General features: G+C 44.4%; 2 protein-coding genes across 9 annotated transcripts in view; one reads left to right on the plus strand and one right to left on the minus strand.

Annotated features, from left to right (window-relative positions):
• Positions 1 to 1,773: 1,773 nt before the first annotated feature.
• LOC133168302 (uncharacterized) lies at positions 1,774 to 6,837 on the minus strand. The gene is made up of 2 exons (XM_061299774.1): positions 4,293 to 6,837; positions 1,774 to 2,558 (listed from the first exon to the last, which is right to left on the minus strand). The coding sequence occupies exon 1, from the start codon at positions 6,683 to 6,685 to the stop codon at positions 4,430 to 4,432; it is 2,256 nt and encodes a 751-aa protein (XP_061155758.1). The 5' UTR covers positions 6,686 to 6,837; the 3' UTR covers positions 1,774 to 2,558; positions 4,293 to 4,429.
• A 90-nt stretch (positions 6,838 to 6,927) lies between these two features.
• Positions 6,928 to 20,397, plus strand: part of gria4b (glutamate receptor, ionotropic, AMPA 4b) — a 39,878-nt gene continuing 26,408 nt past the window's right edge. For 6 of the 8 annotated variants that reach the window (XR_009718182.1, XR_009718181.1, XM_061299766.1 and 3 more), the window contains exons 1-3: positions 8,636 to 15,267; positions 15,349 to 15,536; positions 17,771 to 17,929. Coding sequence is in view for 6 of the 8 variants with exons in the window: in XM_061299766.1 (XP_061155750.1) it covers positions 15,446 to 15,536; positions 17,771 to 17,929 (250 nt within the window). In the remaining 2 variants the exon portion in view is untranslated. Of the gene's footprint in view, positions 7,931 to 8,635; positions 15,268 to 15,348; positions 15,537 to 17,770; positions 17,930 to 20,397 lie in introns of those variants that run through there. The other 2 variants (XM_061299768.1, XM_061299769.1) reach the window with 2 other exon arrangements.

The following is a 20,397-nucleotide window of genomic DNA, read 5'->3' on the forward strand; positions in this document are numbered from 1 at the left end:
GGTGGGGGCGGCAAACGCGGGCATGCCAGATGGAGACGAGAACGCCATTAGATGCAAGAGTCCAGCCAGTGGATACTTGCTCCTCGTCATAATGCCTCAGTGGGATGCTGGTGAAATTTGTGCTAGTTTCTGATTCGGGGATGCAGTGACTAGTGATGCTGACCGGCTAACGATTTGCATAATGAAAGTGTTTGAAAGCACCGTTCATAGACATGTGACTATTATGCATTTGTTTATTTGAGTCATATACACCCCCACCCCCTTGCAAACGCTTAAAGACTTTAAATTCCTATACTGCCCAAATCTTAAAATGTTACTTCAAAACATTGCCTGTGCAGTCGATGAAGATTCTACAATGACAATTAGACCCAAAAGAGGAATATTTCTATCATTTCCTGGGGGACAAAAAGCAAAAATGAAAGCCATTTTTTCAAAGAAATGCTGTTTTTTACAGAGAATCGCAGATCGTTAAACGCCGGTCGTGACTGAATGTTCACATTAGATTGTGCAAACGGGTCAAGTGTGAAAACGACCTGCAGCAGACGCTCGGGGGAAGAATTTGGACGTGAGCATCAATAAATGCGCTGCACGTAAACAATGTGCGGCGCAGGTACACTTGCATGCTCTTGTAATGAAGGCTTTGCCAGCGCAAAGGAAATCAGTGCAAATCTGTCAGTCCTATGAAAGGGGAAATTATTCGCCAGCGTCTTATTGGCTCGCCGGGCGCTCCCAGGCCACATTTGCAACTCCCCGCTTGTTATCTCGCCGCAGTTAATTAAGAGCGCTGAACTAAAGAGCCCGGGAACGGGATTTCTCTCGGAATTAAATGCACACACTTGTGAAAGGAGCTCGTGGTAGACTACTTTTTCGCTCCATTTTAAACAAGAAGAGGCAGACATTTTGTTTGTCCTCTGGGAATCCCAATCGAGTTCTCATCTGCAGGATTGAAGAACATTTGACAAGCTTAAGCAAAAATAAGGCCCATTTTCACTCACGATTAGTGTCAAAATAAGGTGTTGCCATCTAGTGGCTGACAGTGAAATTACATACAAATCTGTGAAATAACATGACCACAATGGAGCCTAACAATACAGGAAAATGAGACTTGGTAATATTTCATAAAGAGGATCCCTCCTTTGCATAAATTAGTGTTCCGTATAAAATTGAAAATGGCATTATTGAAAAGTAATTGCTTTTTCTACACCAAAGCAAAGCCTGATCATTTCAAAGCTTAGGAGTTTTTTTTTTTTCAAAAACGTTAGACTTTTCCACTTCCTTTAGCTCTGATGATATTTGCAAGGGGCCAACGCAGGGTTTAAAAGTGCATGATGAGGCCGTGGAGGCAGCAAGCTGACAGACCGGCTGACGGCTGACACAAGTGATGACATCAGCTGCCACTCGGACCACTGCTGATGATCATCAAAGACGTGCATGTGAAAAAGAAAGACGGGCTGGAATATTTTATCTTACCCCCCCCTTGACTTTTCGTCACGCATAGAAAGTTGTTGAGCTCAAACCTTCAGTGACATCTTTCACACCAATGGACCATAAAGACAGAAGTGTGTTTAAATTGGACTAAGCGGATGAAATTGAGATTAATGGCGAAAAGATCCTGAGCAAGAAAAACAGACCCTCACCCCCGATGATAAATGAACACAATGTACACAACGTGTAGAACTTAAATTAAGTGCTCGGCCCGGAAGGTGGCTGCACTTCTGATGACTCATTTACTGCAGAGCTGCTTAAATCACCTCGCTACACTATTGCTTCTGCTCTGGTATCTTAAATAATGCCGTTCATTTTCACCTATGCCATTATTTGTGCAATAGCAGAAACTCTACAAAAACAATTTAGGGGGGGGGGGGGAGAAGAGTCCTTCACAGATGATGGTTCAAGGCCAAATCTAAAATTGTCGTGCTTCTTGGTGCAACCCTTCTTCTGCCCTCTGCTGTAGCGGAGAAGATTAATTGTGACAAGGTGACTGACTCCGATGAAAACATTTCAAAACTCTTGTTGGACAACCTCTGGCCGCGTCACAACGACAATCCTGACAGGAAAAGCCATTTTCACTGGATTTCATGAAAGCTACCTTTGAACTGCAGGTCCCTCCCAATATTTCAGGCAGTCTTCAAATAGGTCCCCCAGGAGACCCTTGGAATTGAAAATTGCCTCGGGAACAACAAAATAACTCTTGGCATTAGTCATTCCTTTTTTTTTTTTCATGGCCGATACTGCGCCATTCGACTTCTCGGGGGGCAGATGCTTCCTGACAATGTGTGTTTACCTTCTGGAGAACCTAAACATGCGCTTTGCTTTCAATTTACACCCGATGAGGATGATAATAATAATAGGCTGCGCTCAATCATCCACATCAGTCTGGCAGTGTTGCAAATCATCAAGGCGTGCAATTTCCCCACAAGCCACTTGAGCTTTTCCAGTCCTCTTCTGCCTCCTCGTATCACACGGGAGTGGCGAGCCTGAGGCAGGGGAAGGGCGGCGGCGGCGGCGGCGAGTCATTTGACAGCCGCATCCTGACATGCGCTGCATCTTCTCTGCAGCTGCAACACAGCGTGAATAATGATTGAGCGCGTATTGACGATGCTAACAGGCAAGAAAAGTGGGGAACGTACGCTCCGGTCCTGCGGCCAGCCGGCGGCGATGTGAGCCCGACGCAGCCGTGGGAGTTGTTAGCCATCATGTAAAAAGAGGTCATTTGCAAGAAAACTAACAGTGATGTCGAGCAGAGTTGGTGTACTTGGGTTTTTTTTGTTTTTTTTTTAATCTCTTGCCAGTGGCAGCATCAACACAACACCTAACTGCACAGATAACAAGCTGCTGCTGACTCCTCTTCACCCAAACCGGCACTGGCTTATCATCCTTAAACACACCCAGTGCTCCCCTGAAACTAATTATAATGCTGCCAGTACAGTCCAAGAATTTTATCCCAACCCAAATGCTCCTCGCTTGCTCCCCTCTTCCCTTTTTTTTTTTCCCCACCCCTTAAAGTCTGGGCCAACTCTGGTGACAATCTCTGAGTTGGCGCACTTTGATTCAAAACATTGATAAAAGGAATGCTGCCATTTTTTACTAGTTGACTGTCAAACGATTGCAAAATGATTCATCTATGGAACATTTACAGTGGAAAAAACCCAAAACATTTGCATAGATAATGGGGTACAGCCAATGCGTTTCACCTGTGCCGTTGACAATAGATATTCTGGAAAATGGCACTCAAGGAATATTTTGTGGCTGTACTTTTTGCATTATAGCCTTCCTGTTGGTGGGCGACGGCAAAGCTGGCCAGGCAGACGATTGAAACCTGATGGATAATTTATGTTCTGAAGGTAAGCCTGTAATTTTCAGGGTTGGGCGAATGGGCTAGGCCACTATGAATGATTTATAGGTCAACATTCTCCGTAACTTTGCCTCGTAAATTCAGCCGCTCGTTAATCCGGCGCAAATGCCACACCGCACCGGGGACAAATTGGATGACTTCGACAGGCGCTGAGGCTGGAGAATTTAGCAATCGTGTGGGTGATGCTGCTGACAGTTTGTTTGCAGCGTTTTGAGTTAATTAGCTTCTAATTAGCATACGCCCTCCCCAGAGCGTTACAGCTCAACGGAGATGTGCGTCCGCAACTTCCCGTGGCAAGAAATTCTGAGTGTACCGAAATGCGTTGGAACAAACCATGTGATGTCGCTGTCTTCTCTCATTGGTCACATAAATGTAAACAGGAAGTCTATATGTACGCAATAGCCAATGGTAGGCACTTTAGATTGCCATCTCATACTCTGTAGCGATAATGTGCCATTAGGTTGGCAAATGCCGGAAAGTCCAAGAAAAATAAAGAACAGGAAATTGTTTTTCTATCGCATCATAAATGAAAAATGGCGCTTAAGTTGATGGACTACAGCACGGCCGCACACTGAGATGTATGCACACAAACACAATTAGTCACAAACTGGTTTCATTTTTCCAGCAGGGCTTTTGTGCTTCTCCCGTCCACCAATCAATACACACACATGGCCTCCAACTTGGAGCGCCGATAAATAAGCCCAGCGTGAGGTTTGGCTGTTTCATTTTTTTGGTAAAGGCTCCAGGGTGAACTGGCAAATGTTTCCCGAGACCAGGCTGCCAGAATGATTTCAAAGCAATTGAACGTGACATTTTATAGGGTGACATGGGAAAGTTACGCATTCAATTCAGACTTTCCTTAACAATTGCTTGACTTTTAAGTGACTTACTTCTCTGGTTCTTCTATATCAAACAAATTTGTTTTAGGTTCATTTACCTGACATGTTTCGGCGGAATCTTCCGCCTTCATCAGAGTGTCACTGATGTGTTTGTGACGCGTCTTTATCAGCTGATGGATGAAGGCGTGGCTCACCTGTCAGATTTGACAGGTGAGTCACGCCCTCTGCTGTCAGTTCACCTCTCCAAAACACTGTTCCAGGTTGTAGAGAGCATGTATGCTCCCTCGTCCCTGTTGATGGTCCTCGGGCCCCGCTTGCGGATCTCAATGGCCTCCCTGATCCAACGCTGATGTTTGTTTTCTTCAGTGCGGATGACTCTGGCCTTCTCCCAGTCCATGATGTGGTTTTCCCTTTTACAGTGGTCGGTGATGGCTGACTTGTAGTGTTCCTGTTCTGCTTGTAGTTTTATTGCTCTTGTTTGTCTTGTTGCTGTCTCCTTCTCACATTCCTTCTTGTGTTCCATTTTTCTTGTGATGAAGTTCCTCCCTGTCTCCCCGATGTATGATTTATTACATGATTTGCATGGAATCTCGTATATGGAATTGCATTTATTTTCCGGATTTACTCTGTCCTTTGGGTGGACCAGTATCTGACGGAGTGTTATATGTGGTTTGATAGGTGTGCTTATGTTGTATTTTTTCATGGTTCTTTTGATGCGTTCCGTAATTCCTCTCACATACGGCAACGTCACCATTCCGCTGGGTTCCTGTTTCCTTGTTTGTTTCTTTCTTTGCTCCTGTGTTTTGTATTTTTTGTTTTTTACCTGTTCTGCACCTTTGGTTATTGCCCATTGTGGATACTGACATTTTTTGAGTGCGTGTTGTATGTATTTTTCTTCCTGTGTTATGTCGTCCGGATCTGTGATTATTGTTGTACGTTCGTATAGTGTTCTGACTACTGACAGTTTGTGTATAGTGGGATGTTCTGATGTCCAGAGGAGGTATTGGTCGGTGTGTGTGGGTTTTCTGTGTACTTTTGTTCTTATGTCACCATTGTCTGTGTGGTGTATGTTAATGTCTAAAAAGGCTATGGATCGAGCTGTTTCCTCTTCATGGGTGAATTTGATGTTACCCGTGGTGTCTATGGTGTTGAGATGGTCTGTGAGGTGTTGTGTATGTCCTGTTTTTACTTTTTCCAGAATGTCGTCGACGTAACGTTTCCATAGAGTGGGTTTGTATGTGTCCGGGGCTGTTAAGAGTGCCTTCTGTTCTAAATCTTCCATAAAAAAATTGCACATGATGGCAGAAAGTGGGTCTCCCATGGGGAATCCCTCTTTTTGCCTGTATATTGTGTTTCTGTATTGAAAGTATGTGGAGGTAGCGATGAAATGAAGTAGTTGGGTGATGTCTTGTGCTGTTAGATTTGTCCGTTTCTTGAGTGTCTTGTCTGTTGATAGTCTGTCATGTACTATGCGTATGGTAGGTTGTGTGGGCGTTTTTGTGAAGAGTGAAATGACGTCGTGTGATATGAGCATTTCATCTTTCTGTACTTTTATGTGTGTGAGTTCCGTGGCAAGCTGTCTTGAGTTTTTGCAGTGTTGATCCGTGTGTCCTAATAGTGGTTTTATTATTTCTATGAGTGCTTTTGAAAGGTTGTATGTGACTGACCCTATGCTGTCTACAATGGGGCGGAGAGGTGTACCTGGTTTATGGATTTTTGGTGTGCCATAGATTCTGGGGATGATGTTTGCTGTGGGTATTAGGTGATTGTATGCCTGTTTGTCTATTTTATTTTCCATGAGTAGTGGTTTGAGTAATGCTTTGAGTTTATTTTTCTTGTCTTCTGTTGGGTCTTTTTTTATTACTTCATAGGTATCGTCCTGTAGTAACTGTTGCATTGATTCTTCGTAAGTGTCCGTGTCCATAATCACTGTTGTTCTGCCTTTGTCCGCCGGGAGGATTGTAATGTCTTTATTTTTCGCTAGTGTGATCATTGCGTTTGCTTCCTGTTTTGTAATATTACTGGGTGGTGATTTAGCCGTTTTTAATATCCCTGCAACTTCATTGCGTAGTGCTGCTTTTTGACCTGGGTTATGTATTTTTTCGCATGCTAACTCCGTGGCTAAAATGAAATCATCGTGGGGTATGTTTTTGGGTGTGATTGCGTAGTTGAGTCCTTTTGCTAATATGCTGCGTTCTGCCTGGGTGAGTTTATGGCGTGACATGTTGTGAATCCATTTTTCGTTGATGTGTGTGTGATCCGGTTGTGTCTTCTTTTGTGCAATGAGTCTGTCCAATTTCCCGATGTGTCGGTTTTTTGTGGCGACAAATTCCTGTTCGTGTATATTATCGAAATGTTCGTGTAGTGTTGTTTCCGTGTCATTGTCCAGGACATACCGGTGTTTGAATTGTTCCGTCCGTCGCTGTAGTTCATCGTTGATATTGTTGAGTTTGTTGTTTGTGCAGCGTATCCTTTCTTTGGCCAGAGCCATCCGCACTCTCCTTACAATCCTTTCCGCATTCCTGGTCGGAATTGGGTTCTTGATTGTCAGGCTGGCCGGCGTTACTTCTTCATCTCGGCAGCGTAGATTGAACCTCAGGTGGTTCCTATAGCGAGCTCGTTTTTTCGTCAGCAACTGAACTGACAGCAGAGGGCGTGACTCACCTGTCAAATCTGACAGGTGAGCCACGCCTTCATCCATCAGCTGATAAAGACGCGTCACAAACACATCAGTGACACTCTGATGAAGGCGGAAGATTCCGCCGAAACATGTCAGGTAAATGAACCTAAAACAAATTTGTTTGATATAGAAGAACCAGAGAAGTAATTGAAAAAGAAAAAACAAGATGAACCTAGTACAACTTTTAAGTGACTTTGCGGCAGGCGGCCTTGTTATCAGTGCTCCTTCCACCTTGGTCCTCCAAAAATGCTGACTCCAGCGTTGTGGTCGCTTTTTGCATTAGCACTTTAAAGCGCATCTGTTGCCCACCAAGTCAATTACTGCTGCTGATTTGATATTTCCACACCAACATTCCTCCTAATCATACTGTAAATGAGGTTGGAATCTTGAATGGAAACGACTCCTGGGATAGGGAACGGAATGAAGGTACCGGTGGGTTGTGGGTTTTTTTCCCACGTGGGGGCGACCCACATTTTCCCCGCCTCGGAGGACTTGGCTCTGTTTTGGGGGTTGCATCTCTCCGTCTGGCTGTTTTCAAATATGCAAGGCTTCCTTTAAACAAAGCCATATGTTGTGTGGACACACAAACATTGCATTCCGCGCAACTCGTGTTTGAAGAGACTCAAGACATTGGCCAAGAGGACAGGTGCTCAAAGAACTGATTTCTTTTTTTCAGAAAAGATTGCTCCATGTCTTTTAGTCGGTTGTAATCTTTGTTTTTAAATATGGTTTGGTTTGAACAGTTATTTGAGACGACACAAGCGGCTGTACAACACTTGCTGTTTATGTCGAGTGACTCGGGGTGGGGGGGAGCATCCTTGTGGATTTGGCCGCAACGGAACAGAGTGTCTCAAAAGTTGGCAGCCACTGCAGCCTAATTCTCGACAATTGTTCCCCCCCCCCCCCAGAACAGGCAGCTGCCAATTCGGAGCGGATGGCTTCACCTCGCCGCTCCTCCTCGGCGGTGATGGATGAGCCTGTCTCGTCCTCTCACCTTGCTGCCGTAATTGAGGCTTCACTTCACCGTCGCCGCTTCGCACGGCCGACACAAAAGCGGTGAGAGTTCTCTCACTTTTTCCTCGAATGAACCACCAAACAATAAATCCCACCTTAAAAAAAAAAGTCATTGGAATACTTGAGAAAATCCACAAGATGCTCAGCAGTGGCTTTCAATTTCCTTTCTGCAATATTCCAGGATATTTTTTCGCTTGCTGGGAAGGGAGGGTGACGAGTGTTTGTGAAGGTGTTTGGCACATGAAAGTCGTCCTTGGTTGCAAGGTCTTGGCAAAGGCTCCGGAGGGATCAGGTGCCTTCCAAGTGGCTGGAGTTCTGAGAGCGCTCGCTCCCGCAAATAATGACAACTGCCATCTTCAAAACATCCGCACCTTTAAGCGCAGCTGCGACAACCTCTCGCGATCCTTTGGGTTTCCCACTTTTACTCTTAACTCAAACTCTTCTAAAAGAAAAAAACAACATACTAATCTGTGACACATGATCTCTCTTGTGCCAACTAAATCCGGCGGCTATTGGAGGACACGGGAACAATGCGAAACAAGCCATTGTGGGAGATCGAGGCCGGCGGAGGGCGGGCGAGGGGCCTTTCCGAAGCGTGTCATACTTGTCGTTTAGTCGCCCTTGTTGCGGAAGATCAAAGCGTTGGCCGCTGCCCCTCGCTCGCTCGCATTACGCCTGCTTGCTGAGCTCGGCGCTGGATTATACCAAGCCGTGAATGTAAAAGAGAGGCGGGGGGGGGGGGGGGGATGTTGGCCTACAGGGGGTGGCATGTTACTATTTACGGCTAGAGTCGCATAAACTACAGCTCCAAAGTCTTGCTCGCAGGCATCCAATTGTGCCTTGGCCCACTTTTGAACGAAATTCTGCCGCCATAACACAACTTTAAGCGTGCAGTAGCTTTTCCATGAGTCATTGATTTTGGTCCCTCAGCGCGATATGTTTCGCTAAGTCTTTCGCCTGTGTCGCCTTGGTAAACCGTTTATTTGAATGCCCATCGATGACCCTAACACTTAACGGGTATGAAATCGTGCAAATTGTCCAAGTTCAAATTAGTGCGATGAATGACGTTGGAAAATGTCAAGAAAATAATCTCCTTTCCCTGCGGCCTAAAGCATCCTCCAATCACAAGCGACCAGCGCTCAGTTTGACCAATCCGACGGCAGCTGTGCAGACGCCGGCGCCGCGTCAAAAAAGCTCACAGGCGACGTCACGGGAAAAGCGCTCTGATCCGAGCAATTTTGACGGCAATGGCATTTTCCCGTGGTTATTAATAGTTCCGCCGAGTGAGTCAGTTGGCTGGCAAGCGAGCGGGCGATGCCGCGTCATTTTTTTCTCACAAATAATCTCATTTTATTCTTGATAACTTCATTCCTGGCCATCACTCCCACACCGCTAGAGGCGCCCCGTTTAAACATTAATGCCCAGGTTCTCCTCTGCTCGATAAATAAGCACTTAATAAACTGCCACTTAATAATTAATAGCCTCATTGTGCATTATTAAAAAAACATAAGTCAGTTAGGCGTTTCTTGTTCTGTTTTGCTAATTAAGCGTGTGGATGTCTCTTCAAATTAAAGTGGCCACATTGGAATACAAATATTCATTGAAAGAAATTTCCGCGTCTTTTCCTGAGTGCTTAGATAACAGTGAGGAAGTTTTATTCCGATTGCTTGACTCGTTATTTTCAAATTGGTGCCAGGGAAGTAAGTTGACAAACTTCATTTAGACAAAAGTAATGCTTGACCCCCTCAAGCCAGAGAAAAAGCAAAAGACAGGGATTTTGGTGGTTCCACTGTCACAGCAAAGCAACATTGAGTTGATTTCTTTTTTTTCCCCTCTCCTCCAACTGAGTAATTGAGGAGCGTTTTGGATTGTTGCGCTAGCGTGTCTGCCAGAGAGGCTAATGTGCTGGAAAGTGACCCGATGTGTGTTCCAGCCTTCACTGGTGGGGTAATGATTTAGAAAACGACATTTGCTGCTTAACAAGGGAACAATGCAGTGAAAGATGGCATCAAAATACCGTTTTTTCCCATGTATAATGCGCAAAATTTAACTAATTTATTGTCTGAAAATCTGGGGTGCGCATTATACATGGATACAAAAAAATATATATATATATATTTTTTTTAATCCGGATATGATACGGAGACCGCCATTACAGATGCGCTTTCTTCTCTGCTGTTCACTTCAAACACGCTCCATACGAACACAATGCTCTCGTATCAGACGCTTGCTCGATCACCTGCTCGTTTGCTGTCACAATGTACCCTACACAAATCCGAAACATTTCTTCCCTATTAAGTTTGCTAGCGCATGCGCAGTGATACTGACCGGCAGAATAACATCCGGTTGTTCCCAAAGATGATCTTTTTTCTGAAATAATTTTACGTTTACGGACTTAAGTAGGCGTCAAAATTTGGGTGCGTATTACACATGGGTGCAGGCTTTTTTCCAGCATCAACATGCCATTTTTAGGGTGCGTATTATTCATGGGGGCGCATTATACATGGAAAAAAACGGTTGTTAGGCGGCACATAACATGTTTTTTTGGCTGATAGATTTTTAAAAATATATTCACTATCATCATCACTATTGCTTTCTCTTATTTAACTCCTTACCATTGCACGCCCTGCACTGGGGGGGAAAAATGGCGCAATTAATTAGAAGAAAATGGCTCAACTCTCGATTTAATGCCCGTCGGCCGCTCTTACTTGAACATGCTGCTGCGGGAAGTAGTCTAAGTAAAGCGTGGAAAATCACTTTGCAACGTGTGAAATGATCTAATTGGCATGAGTTAATGTGAATGAACACACGCACGCTAAAATTAGAGTGCTCGCCGGAAGGAACACTCGGCTGCCCGTCCAGACAGGGCATGCTTGCGTCAAGGCAAGCTTGGTTCTTCTGTGTAAACACATAAACAAAAAATTGGAACGCTATCCAATGACGAGTCTAAATAAACACTTTACAAAGTGTGTTTAGCAATTTGGATAAACATTTGACATAATATACAACAAGCTGCTAGCTACTCTGACACCGCCTACTTTGGCTCTGCGTTTGCATTGTCATGGCTCGCCTTTGGCTGCTGTGGCCTCTGCGTGTCAAAAGAGAGAAATAAGAAGAGGGTGAGGGAGGAAGTGGCGTGCGTCTCTTGACAGGAACGAGACTGTGCCTTTAATCACGGCGGCCATTTGTGCTGTCAGCACTAGGGGTGTAAATTGCGGGGTTTGTCACGATTCGAAATCATATCGATACACAGAATCCCGATACGGTATTTGCCGATATCTTAAAGCCTGCTGTGATTCATTCACGATACATCGCGATATAGTGCTCTTCGATCGATATATATATATTTTCTTAAATAAAAAATATAGAACGTGATTTATAACAATTCATCCGCAAAATCAACAAGGTACTGCAAACTCTTTATTTAGGAAATTACAAGAGTATTGTAGTATACAAAGTGCTTATATTAACACTGAACTTTGATGGTGTGCTTTTTACTTTAAATATAAATATAGAGATTTGTGGTCCCTGAATATTTGATCACCGCATGGCAGGATTTACAAATTGCACGTGTCTGGTCCGTTGAGCCATCTTTTCTTTGGAATCCAAAGTGCTTCCAAACGAATGACTTGAAGCCTAAAGGGGAGCAAAATTCCTAGTCTTTTTGGACACTAGCCATAGCACCAGCCCAGGAGCCGCGTACTAGTTGTCGAGTCCCCTTTCACGTGGCTGCTCTGCTCACAACACAACACGCCACTCACTGCTCCCGGAAAGAGGAAGCAAGTAACAATGAACTGGATTTCAAAATAAAGTCTCGTCTAATGTCCGAGGTCAAACACTGCGATAAAAATCGATGTTTACCTTTAGCATCAATGCCAATAAATCGTAGAGCATTATATCGATGAATCGATGTGTATCGCTGAATCGTTACACCCCTAGTCAGCACACAAAAAAAAGTCGCAGGGTGAAGAGACAGTATATTGACACACAAGGCAGGGGTGTATGGACTTGTGCAGGCAAAAGGTGACGGCACGCAAGTCGTTGACCTATTTGTAAAAGTCACCGGCTACTGTTCTTCTTCTTGGTCAGCTTGTGTGCCTGGCTGATGACTCACCGTTTTGTGATTCAGCTGATAACTCCCGGTGCTTTTTATTTTCTTCTTCTCCTCACCTCTGCTGCAAATACGGAGAAATGCACAAAGGTCAGATTTTATATTCAAGATGGCATAAAAAATTGTCCAAAAATGAAGCTCTATGCTACATACTTTTATTGTGTTTGAAGATATGGTATTTCCATTTTTGCAAAGCTACTTAAACTGGCTTGTTTACTCTGAGGTCAAGGTTATGCGAAGGAAGTGGACGGGCCAATCGAAAGCCTTCTCGTAAAATGGCCAATTTAAAAGGCTGGACGCTAAAAACACGTCATTAGAGCTTCGTCGCGTTCAAGCGTCAGTAAAGTCCACTAAATGCTTCGTATTGGACTCAATAATATCTTGGATTATGGGAGGCTCTGGCTGGCTGGCTAGCCAACATAATGCAGTGCTGCCGCATAAAACAAGTGTGTGGTGAAGGGAGGGCTGTGAGAACGGGGATGGTGGCTTGGCGGCAACAAGGAGAAAAGAGTGTTTATCAGCAAAAGGCAGCATGCGTTTGCCACTTCCATCTCAGAGTAATCCCGCCCGCAGCGTCTGCCGAGATCTCAAACGGCACACGGGAGCACAACGCTATTCGTATGATGCCACGTGCATGCACACACACACACGTAGACACACTATCCTGAGGGGTGTGTGCTTCCACTTGCACATAAGATGATGGTCCTACAGGATCATTCATTGTAGTGGTTGAGTAATATGACCTTTTATCCAAATAATACACTTATGCGCCCAATAGCTTAAATAGAGGCACACATGTATGTGAAAGTTTTTCACTCATGGAACCTTAGAAAGACGCCTTCTTTACGAGGACTGGCCAATCTTTCACTGGAGCACATAAGAGGAAGCACGTATTGGTCACTGGCGGCACTAGGATTTTTTTTTTCCCCAGAGGGGGGGCCAAGGGGCAGTGGTCAAGGAAAGGTTGAGGGTCCGTAAAAGAAATGTTCCCCAGCCCTGATTTGTCAACGCCATCCGAACAAAATGAAAAACATCAAACAATGAAAGTCTTGAGGCGCAAGATTGTAACCTTCCCTCTCAGGAAAACTCGATTCATTAAATTTTATTGTCAGCTCATTCAGCGTGCACTGTGGGAATTCATTCAAGGTATATATATATATCTATATGTATAAACAAAGCTTTACAAAAAAAAAGTCCGACTGTCTTGTTCTAGCCCAAAGAGAGTAGGGAACGCTTGCCTCGAGTCATATTGCTCACATCTTGACAGTCGCTTTGAGCCAGCTGACACTTTTTGCTCGTCTCATCAAATCATGAGTAACTTTAGTGAATGAATTAGTTTGTCTGTTGAACATGAAGAGAAAAAAGTAGCAAAGAAGTCGTCAGTGTGGACTAATTTGCCCACCTACGCTACGCTCTGTCCAAAATATTGAGTGGAATGCAAACGAGCGAGCACTTTTCATGGCAATTTTCGAGGACGTGGCTGCTTAAGCGTGTCGGAGCTTTTGATTATACTTTGTTCTAATTGCGTAGCCGTCAATCACCAGGCGTGTACTTGTGGAATTAATTAGCTCCTGCAAACACTGCAGAGGTCAAACAGAGAGCCTGTCCCACGCATGTTTTTCTCAAGATGGAGACTTGAATTGTGGAAATTGTTTATGGGACATGCAGGGAGCCTCCCCCGACCACTCTCATTCCGGTGCCGCTCCTCTCTGCCTCCCTGGACCTTAGCCGTTCCATTTGATGTTTGATTTAGTCATTGATTATTTACGTGGAGGAGATGATCCAAACAGTCTGCTTCGTCAAACTCCTTACTTCTGGACTAAATTGCCCTTTGGGACTTTTGTAAGCTCACGGAAACAACAACCATGTCTTCGAATTCAAAACAGAGAGTCCTGATCGTAAAGGACAACAATGGCGGACATCTGGTCGGATTCATTAAAAGCTGATTTTTCCTGGCAAAAGCTTCTGCTGCTGCCAGCCAGAGGAAAGACCCTGGCTCCGGGCCATGACAAAGGACACGGAAGCTCCTTTCCAGCTCTGGCAGAAGCAACCCCATCAAGAAAAAGGCCTATGTAGCCTTAAGTGGGAATTAGCAGCTGTTGGATGGGTTCACATCTTCTTCTCTCACCCCACTTCCACTCTAAATGCTTTCAAATGGAATGGTTGCATCATAAAGCAATGTATCTGCCATCATACGCTTTTAATACCACGTGGATTGTGCAAGCTTACTAGGAGTGTCCGAAATGGGATTGATGCAACTGGCTTGCTTTTTGCCTCATTTTTGGGGAAATTAATACTTCTTTGAGGATTTTAAGCTCAAAGATTTACCACTTGCAGGGCATATTTTCTTAATGATCTTTGCTTTTATATATACTTTTTTTTTTTTCATTCGACACACACACATTGTCCTTTGACGACAACAGTGTGTGCGGGATTCCTTCCCAAAGAGTTGCTGAACAACACGACATGATGTGAGCTGGGAAAACCTGCGTGGGATTCCCATCTGTTCAGCACCAAAGTCATGGCTGCCGTCCATTTTGCAAAAGAATTTCAAAACACTACCTTCTAACTTAACGTGACTATTTTTGAATTACTTCAACATGATTGGAATATTAACACATTTCTGATCAATTATCGTCGGCCAGCAGCTTTATTGATCTTGGTGCCGTACTTTGACTTTGACTTTTGAGACTGAATATGAAGTTAGTATGCATATTATTGTTTTTTTTATTTATTTTTATTTATTTAAAAAAAATTTTTTTTTGGAGACCTTGGCACAGAACCTTGCAAAGGGTTCCCTTGAGCGGATGCAGATATTTCCTTTTTAATTTTAGTCCATTAATTCCACAGACATCAAAGCGAAGCCATTGCTGAAAGTAGCTGTTCTTTTCTCATTAAATTCATGAAATATGAATTGGAACTTGCTGAAAGAATCAATCGGCATCAGTATTATTGCGCTCTTTATCTCGCGCTCTATTTCTCCATCCAATCTATCACATCCAAAATAAATGTGATGGGTCACATGACTCACCTGCCCGGTTTGGATGCTGGAAAAGCGAAAGGGCGCATCAGCCGCATCCAGGCTCACTGGCCGCCTCTGGCTGATGCCCCCCCTCCCCATCCCCATCCTCTTCTCCCCTCCCCTCCCGCTCTGCCTCCCTCCCTCCCTCTCTCATTTTGGTGGCGCTGTGCGCAAAGCTCCAGCGCCGGACTGGACGCAGTTTTGACGGTCCAGAACGCTGGTGGAGATTTCTAAAGGAGCAAGAAGGTGGGGGAGGGAAAAAAAAGACAGCCAATTATGGATATTTAAATAATGCCTGACAGTGTTTTTATTTTTGATTTTTCTTAGGATGATTTCTCTCCTTCAATGTAGATGTTGCCCCGCGGGCTGTTGAAGGCGAAGCCGCTGCTTCAAATGTCTCCAATCAGTTTGTAAGGGACACAAGATGAGGATTTCTTCTGGCCGCTGCTTTTTGTTGACATTTGGGTGCTTGTGGGGACTGGCGCTGGCTGCTTTCCCCAGCAGCGTCCAGATCGGTAAGTGCGAGCGAGGATTACTCGAGTGTTTGTTTTTTTTCCTCTTATATTCCAAGAAGGGACCGTGAATGAATGCATGCGCGCGGAGTCTCAAATGTTGATTCCAACACATTTTCTTGGCGGTGTGCGCGCAAATCTTGGTGATGTGCACGTAAACTCACGCTTACTCCGCATGTGTGTGTGTGTGTGAGCGGGTACTAGTAGAGGCGAGTGTGTGCATCCATCCCATCAGCGCACTGCAGCAAAGTGACTGTTTTACTCCATGCAGCTTACATGTGCACACAATGTGCGTGTGTGCAGTGCAATTAAACTCCACGCAGATTGGCGGGATGGGTCCAATGACGAGCAAGGGTGGGAAACAAACGGTGGGCGGGCTATTTGTGGTTTGGTGCACTACTGGCCTGACCTAAGGGCTCTTATGCAAAGAGATGCCTTGAGATATGATTATTTCAAGATCCAAGCAGTCATTCAACGGCTTTTTTGTTGTTGTTGTTGTTGCCTTGGGTGCAGACATGAGATATGCACACTGTATTGTGACGGTAAACTCAACTCACTTGAAAACAAGCAGCAGTTTAAAATCTTCAAGAAGGGCGTGTTCAAGCGATCTGTCGCCACTCTCAGTTGGAGTAAAACTAAAGCTAAAGCAAATGACACCAGATTGTTTAAAAACTCTCTGCTAAGTCGTCTGTTCTTTATCCTCCGTGTAGAATGATAAATATTAGTATCACCGTACTGATGAGACTGCTAAAGAAAGTGTATAGCAATTGGCTAACCCAGTCTCTCGCACCCAAAGTCATCTGGGATAGACTCGAGCTCACCCATGACCTGACAATCGCTATAGAAAATGGATGGATGGATTTTTATTTTATGGCGTCGACATGTCGCACAGCCTCCAATCTGATGCGAAATGACAGGCTGTTCCAGTGATTGTGCTTGTCGCTTTATATTATGTGATACACTATAGCACCCTCAGGGAGTTCAGAGGTCGGTTTCTGTTATGAAAACGCGCCGTTGGACCGGCGGCGGCGACGTGCCATCGTGCTGACATAAAAATGGCCATCCATCCACTCCCACGACAACAGGGCTTGCGTAGTGTTTTTGGGCTTGGTGTTTTTAAAAGTCATTCACTGCCATTGACGGCCATAGACATCTTTTTTCAAGACCAAGATGGGCTTTCCCAACATACGGGATGGGGAGGGAAATCAATCCATTATATCCACAAAAACTTCAAGTATCCTTCGATCCAACATAAAAAAATAGATTGGAAATAGATCTTGTTTAGGATGATTAAACTTTATTCCCTAAAGGTTGGCGGTCATGAAAAAAAAAACCACACTTTCACTCACAACCCATTGCATTTAAAAAAAGTCCATTGTGACTCATCGGATGGTTTGTTCTCTCGTCGGGAATTAATGCAGACTGCATGCATTTGCTAACAAATTTAGGTTCAAGGGAGGTCAACCGTTTGGAAAAAAAATAGACACTGACATTTTGCTTTAAAGGACATTTGTGCACAAGAAATATGTCCCGCAGGCGCGCTTTGAAAATGTGAAACAAACTGCCTGCAACGTAAAATACCTTTGACATTTGAACAAGCATGAACAGCCATAATGAGAAGCTTTGGACATGAATTAGGTGCTAATGCCAAGACGGCTGAGTGGAACCAAGCGTTGAATTTGATGCTAAGCTACGCTCGGAGTTGGATGAATGACAATTTGCCTTATTTTCTATTGGTTAGCAACATCTGTAATGCTACATGGGGAAAATCTGGAGATCTATTCAAATTGGAACATCTCCGGCACAAACTGTGTAGATGGATTGGCATAGTTGACAGAAGCGTTCATCTTTCCCCCTGTTGATGCATTGGCCCATGACTTTAGTGATCCCCTAATATTCCCTGCTGGCTTCTGCCGCTGCTATGACATTCATCGTTCCCGCTGAACGGACAAAAGCAGGACGGGATGGATTGCTCTGACATGTGGCACAGATGTTCACGAGTACCTTGGGGTGTTGTGGCGATCCCCTCGGACTTTGCGAGGCCAAAACAAAAAACTGTTGATGAATAGGCCGGGAATGACGTTCGCGATTCGTGCGTACGACCGCTGTCTACCTGCTAGCATGGATGAAATGCTGAATGATGAATTGCTGAATTGAGACATGCAGTTAGGATTCCTTGGGCTCATATGCGAGTGTACCCGAGAACCTCAAGCAAGCCGTCTTTTTTCCCCTCTCAGGCGGCTTGTTCATCCGAAACACGGATCAGGAGTACACTGCCTTTCGCTTGGCCATCTTTCTGCACAACACCAGCCCCAATGCCTCCGAAGCGCCCTTCAACCTGGTGCCTCACGTGGACAACATCGAGACGGCAAACAGCTTCGCCGTCACCAACGCCTGTAAGTTCGCTTTTGTTTTGCTCTGACTTTTTTCGTACAATAGAATCCCAGCCATCTTTATTCATATGGCAAGGTGACAGCCTCCTTGAAACGTGTCCAGGCGGACGGGAAATGGCCGCTCTAAGCTCTTCTCAGCCAGCAAATGCAGCAGGGGGTCCAAAAGTGGATGGGATGATCCCGTCCCCTATATATATATATATGTAGTCCCGAGAATGGTGTGATTGCTCACCTCGACTCTAATGGCCGCCACGCAGTGACAGGAAGCCGCTCTGCGGCCCATTGATTGGACGAGGTAAATCAGAGCAGAATTACATGAGCCAATCAATGGCTGTGATAGCTCAGGGGCCAGCGAGGGGGAGAATCTGCTATCGAACCACACGGCTTGTTCCGACGCTTATTTTACACTCTTTTATTCATTTTTCTGCCGCTTCATCCTTGTGCTGTTTTTTCTTTCCGGGGCGGATCGTTGGCTTGGATGTTACAGTTGTTTTAATGACTTCTCTAGATGATTGATGTCAAACGTTCTATCCTTCGTCACGCAAAAGTGATATTTTATTGCAGATGTTGACGCCATCACATTACGACATAGATGAATCGAGGCTAACCGCTAGAAAAATATTCAGGGTTGTTTTCTTCGTTTTTTTTTTTTGCAGCTAAATGCTTAGAGGGCTTATTTTGACCTCCATCAAAACATCTTCATCTGCGCCGAGTCATTTCTATGCCACGTCTGCCAGTACGGCATAGGCGAGCGACGCTCCTTTGTGTGTCCTTGGATGACAAAAAACTACATGTATGTATGTATGTGTGTGTGTTGGCCTTATTTAAATCTATTATCTCCTGCACGGGTTTTCATTCAGAGGACTCTTTTCCCCCCATACTCTATTATTCGTGGAAAATGTATAATAGGCCCTTTTGCCGCCTGTTCGGCTAAATGGCTGGCGGAAAAAAAAAAAAGGATGATGCGGAGTAGAGGGGGGGCAGTGGAAGGGGGTAATGAGAGATTAATGTGGTGAAGGTGCTGTGAAAGAAGGGAGGGGAAGATAATGCTAATACGCTCAACCACCACCTTCAGTGAATAGAATAAGTCGACACACCCCGGTGAAATGCAAAATGTCCGTAATATTCCAAAGTCAGACTGACATCAATCACTTCCAAGATTTCATATTGTGAATGTGATCTAGATAGCAATGGCAATCAGGACATAGAAAAGTTTTAGTAGCTGTCAAGGTTTGACCTCATAGCTATTGGAGTCATTAATGTGTAGCGATGCTGCTTTGCTTTGCTTTACTTTGTTTGCTAAGGTCATATGCAAAATAAGTAAGAGTCTGACGACAGTGAAGCTAATACAGTCAAATTGGAGCCCTATTTTTAAAACAGTAAACCCGGCCAAATTAGCTTCACCTGAACTATCTAATCAGATTATTTTTATTAATGTATTAAAATGGCAATATGGATGATGACTCACAAAGATTGGCAAACTATGACGTGGAGACTCTCGAGTGAATGATCTCTTTATGAACTTTGACTCGTCCCCTTTCTTCCTCGGCCCGTCCCTCCCCCTCTTCATCTGTGTGCTGGTTATGTAAGTGCCCCCCGAGGCGTGCGTACGCAGCCGTCCGTGTGTGTGTGTGTGTGTGTTCAGGTCACACAGTTCGAGAAAGAACTCCGGGGAGGCAATTTGCACCAAACAACAATTTACTGTTGCTTCCTGATCCTGTTTGAGTTACATCATTGTTATGTACTTCATAGAATATTTAAATTCAACAGTTTAGCTTTTTCTTTGGCTTTTTTCTGCCACGCTTGGTCGAACGCTGAGGCATCCTCAGCTCATCCCTGATTAAATAGCTTCAGAGAAAGCTCATTTCTACCCGTGTTCATTTCTGTAGAGGATAAAGATTTTATTGGCAGGCTACATGTGTTGCTGCGCCGGTTGTGTTCTGGTGCAACGTTGATGCCAGTTTCATCAACCCGTTTCATTAGCTCATCGATGGCGTTTTTTTTTTTTAAACAAATTATTTTCTTCCTTAAAAAGTAGCGTTGATGAATCATCAATCAGAATGACAATTATTTACCTGCTTCAGTTGTCTGTGCCGTCTTCACTCCATTGAAACAACAAACAAAAAAGGGCTATTTTCGGGGATGTTCGGAAAGATTCTCTCGCAAAACTAGGACAGGAAGTCATGTCGAACTCTCTTGTGTTGAGCGCTTTCCTCTCAAATTCCACTATCTCGCTGCGATATGTAAATACGGGAAACACTGCTTGGTAAACAGGCAAATTGGAAAAAAAATTAAATGCTGAAACAGTTGCATCTGTGGCTGCGGGGGTCCAAATTTTAATACGATTGTCACGTTGCCTTCAAATGCAAACTTCCTCTATTACTTTGAAATGAGTCCATTTGATCCACGACATGCTCAGATAATGAGAATTAAAAAAAAAAAGTCATCAAATACTTGGAACGGATGCGCGT

This window comes from Syngnathus typhle, linkage group LG15 (assembly GCF_033458585.1).
Source record: "Syngnathus typhle isolate RoL2023-S1 ecotype Sweden linkage group LG15, RoL_Styp_1.0, whole genome shotgun sequence".
Lineage (NCBI taxonomy): Eukaryota > Metazoa > Chordata > Actinopteri > Syngnathiformes > Syngnathidae > Syngnathus > Syngnathus typhle.

Coding starts and splice junctions, on each gene's coding strand:
- LOC133168302 (XM_061299774.1), bottom strand. CDS start 6,685: ATGGCTCTGGCCAAAGAAAGGATACGCTGCACAAACAACAAACTCAAC.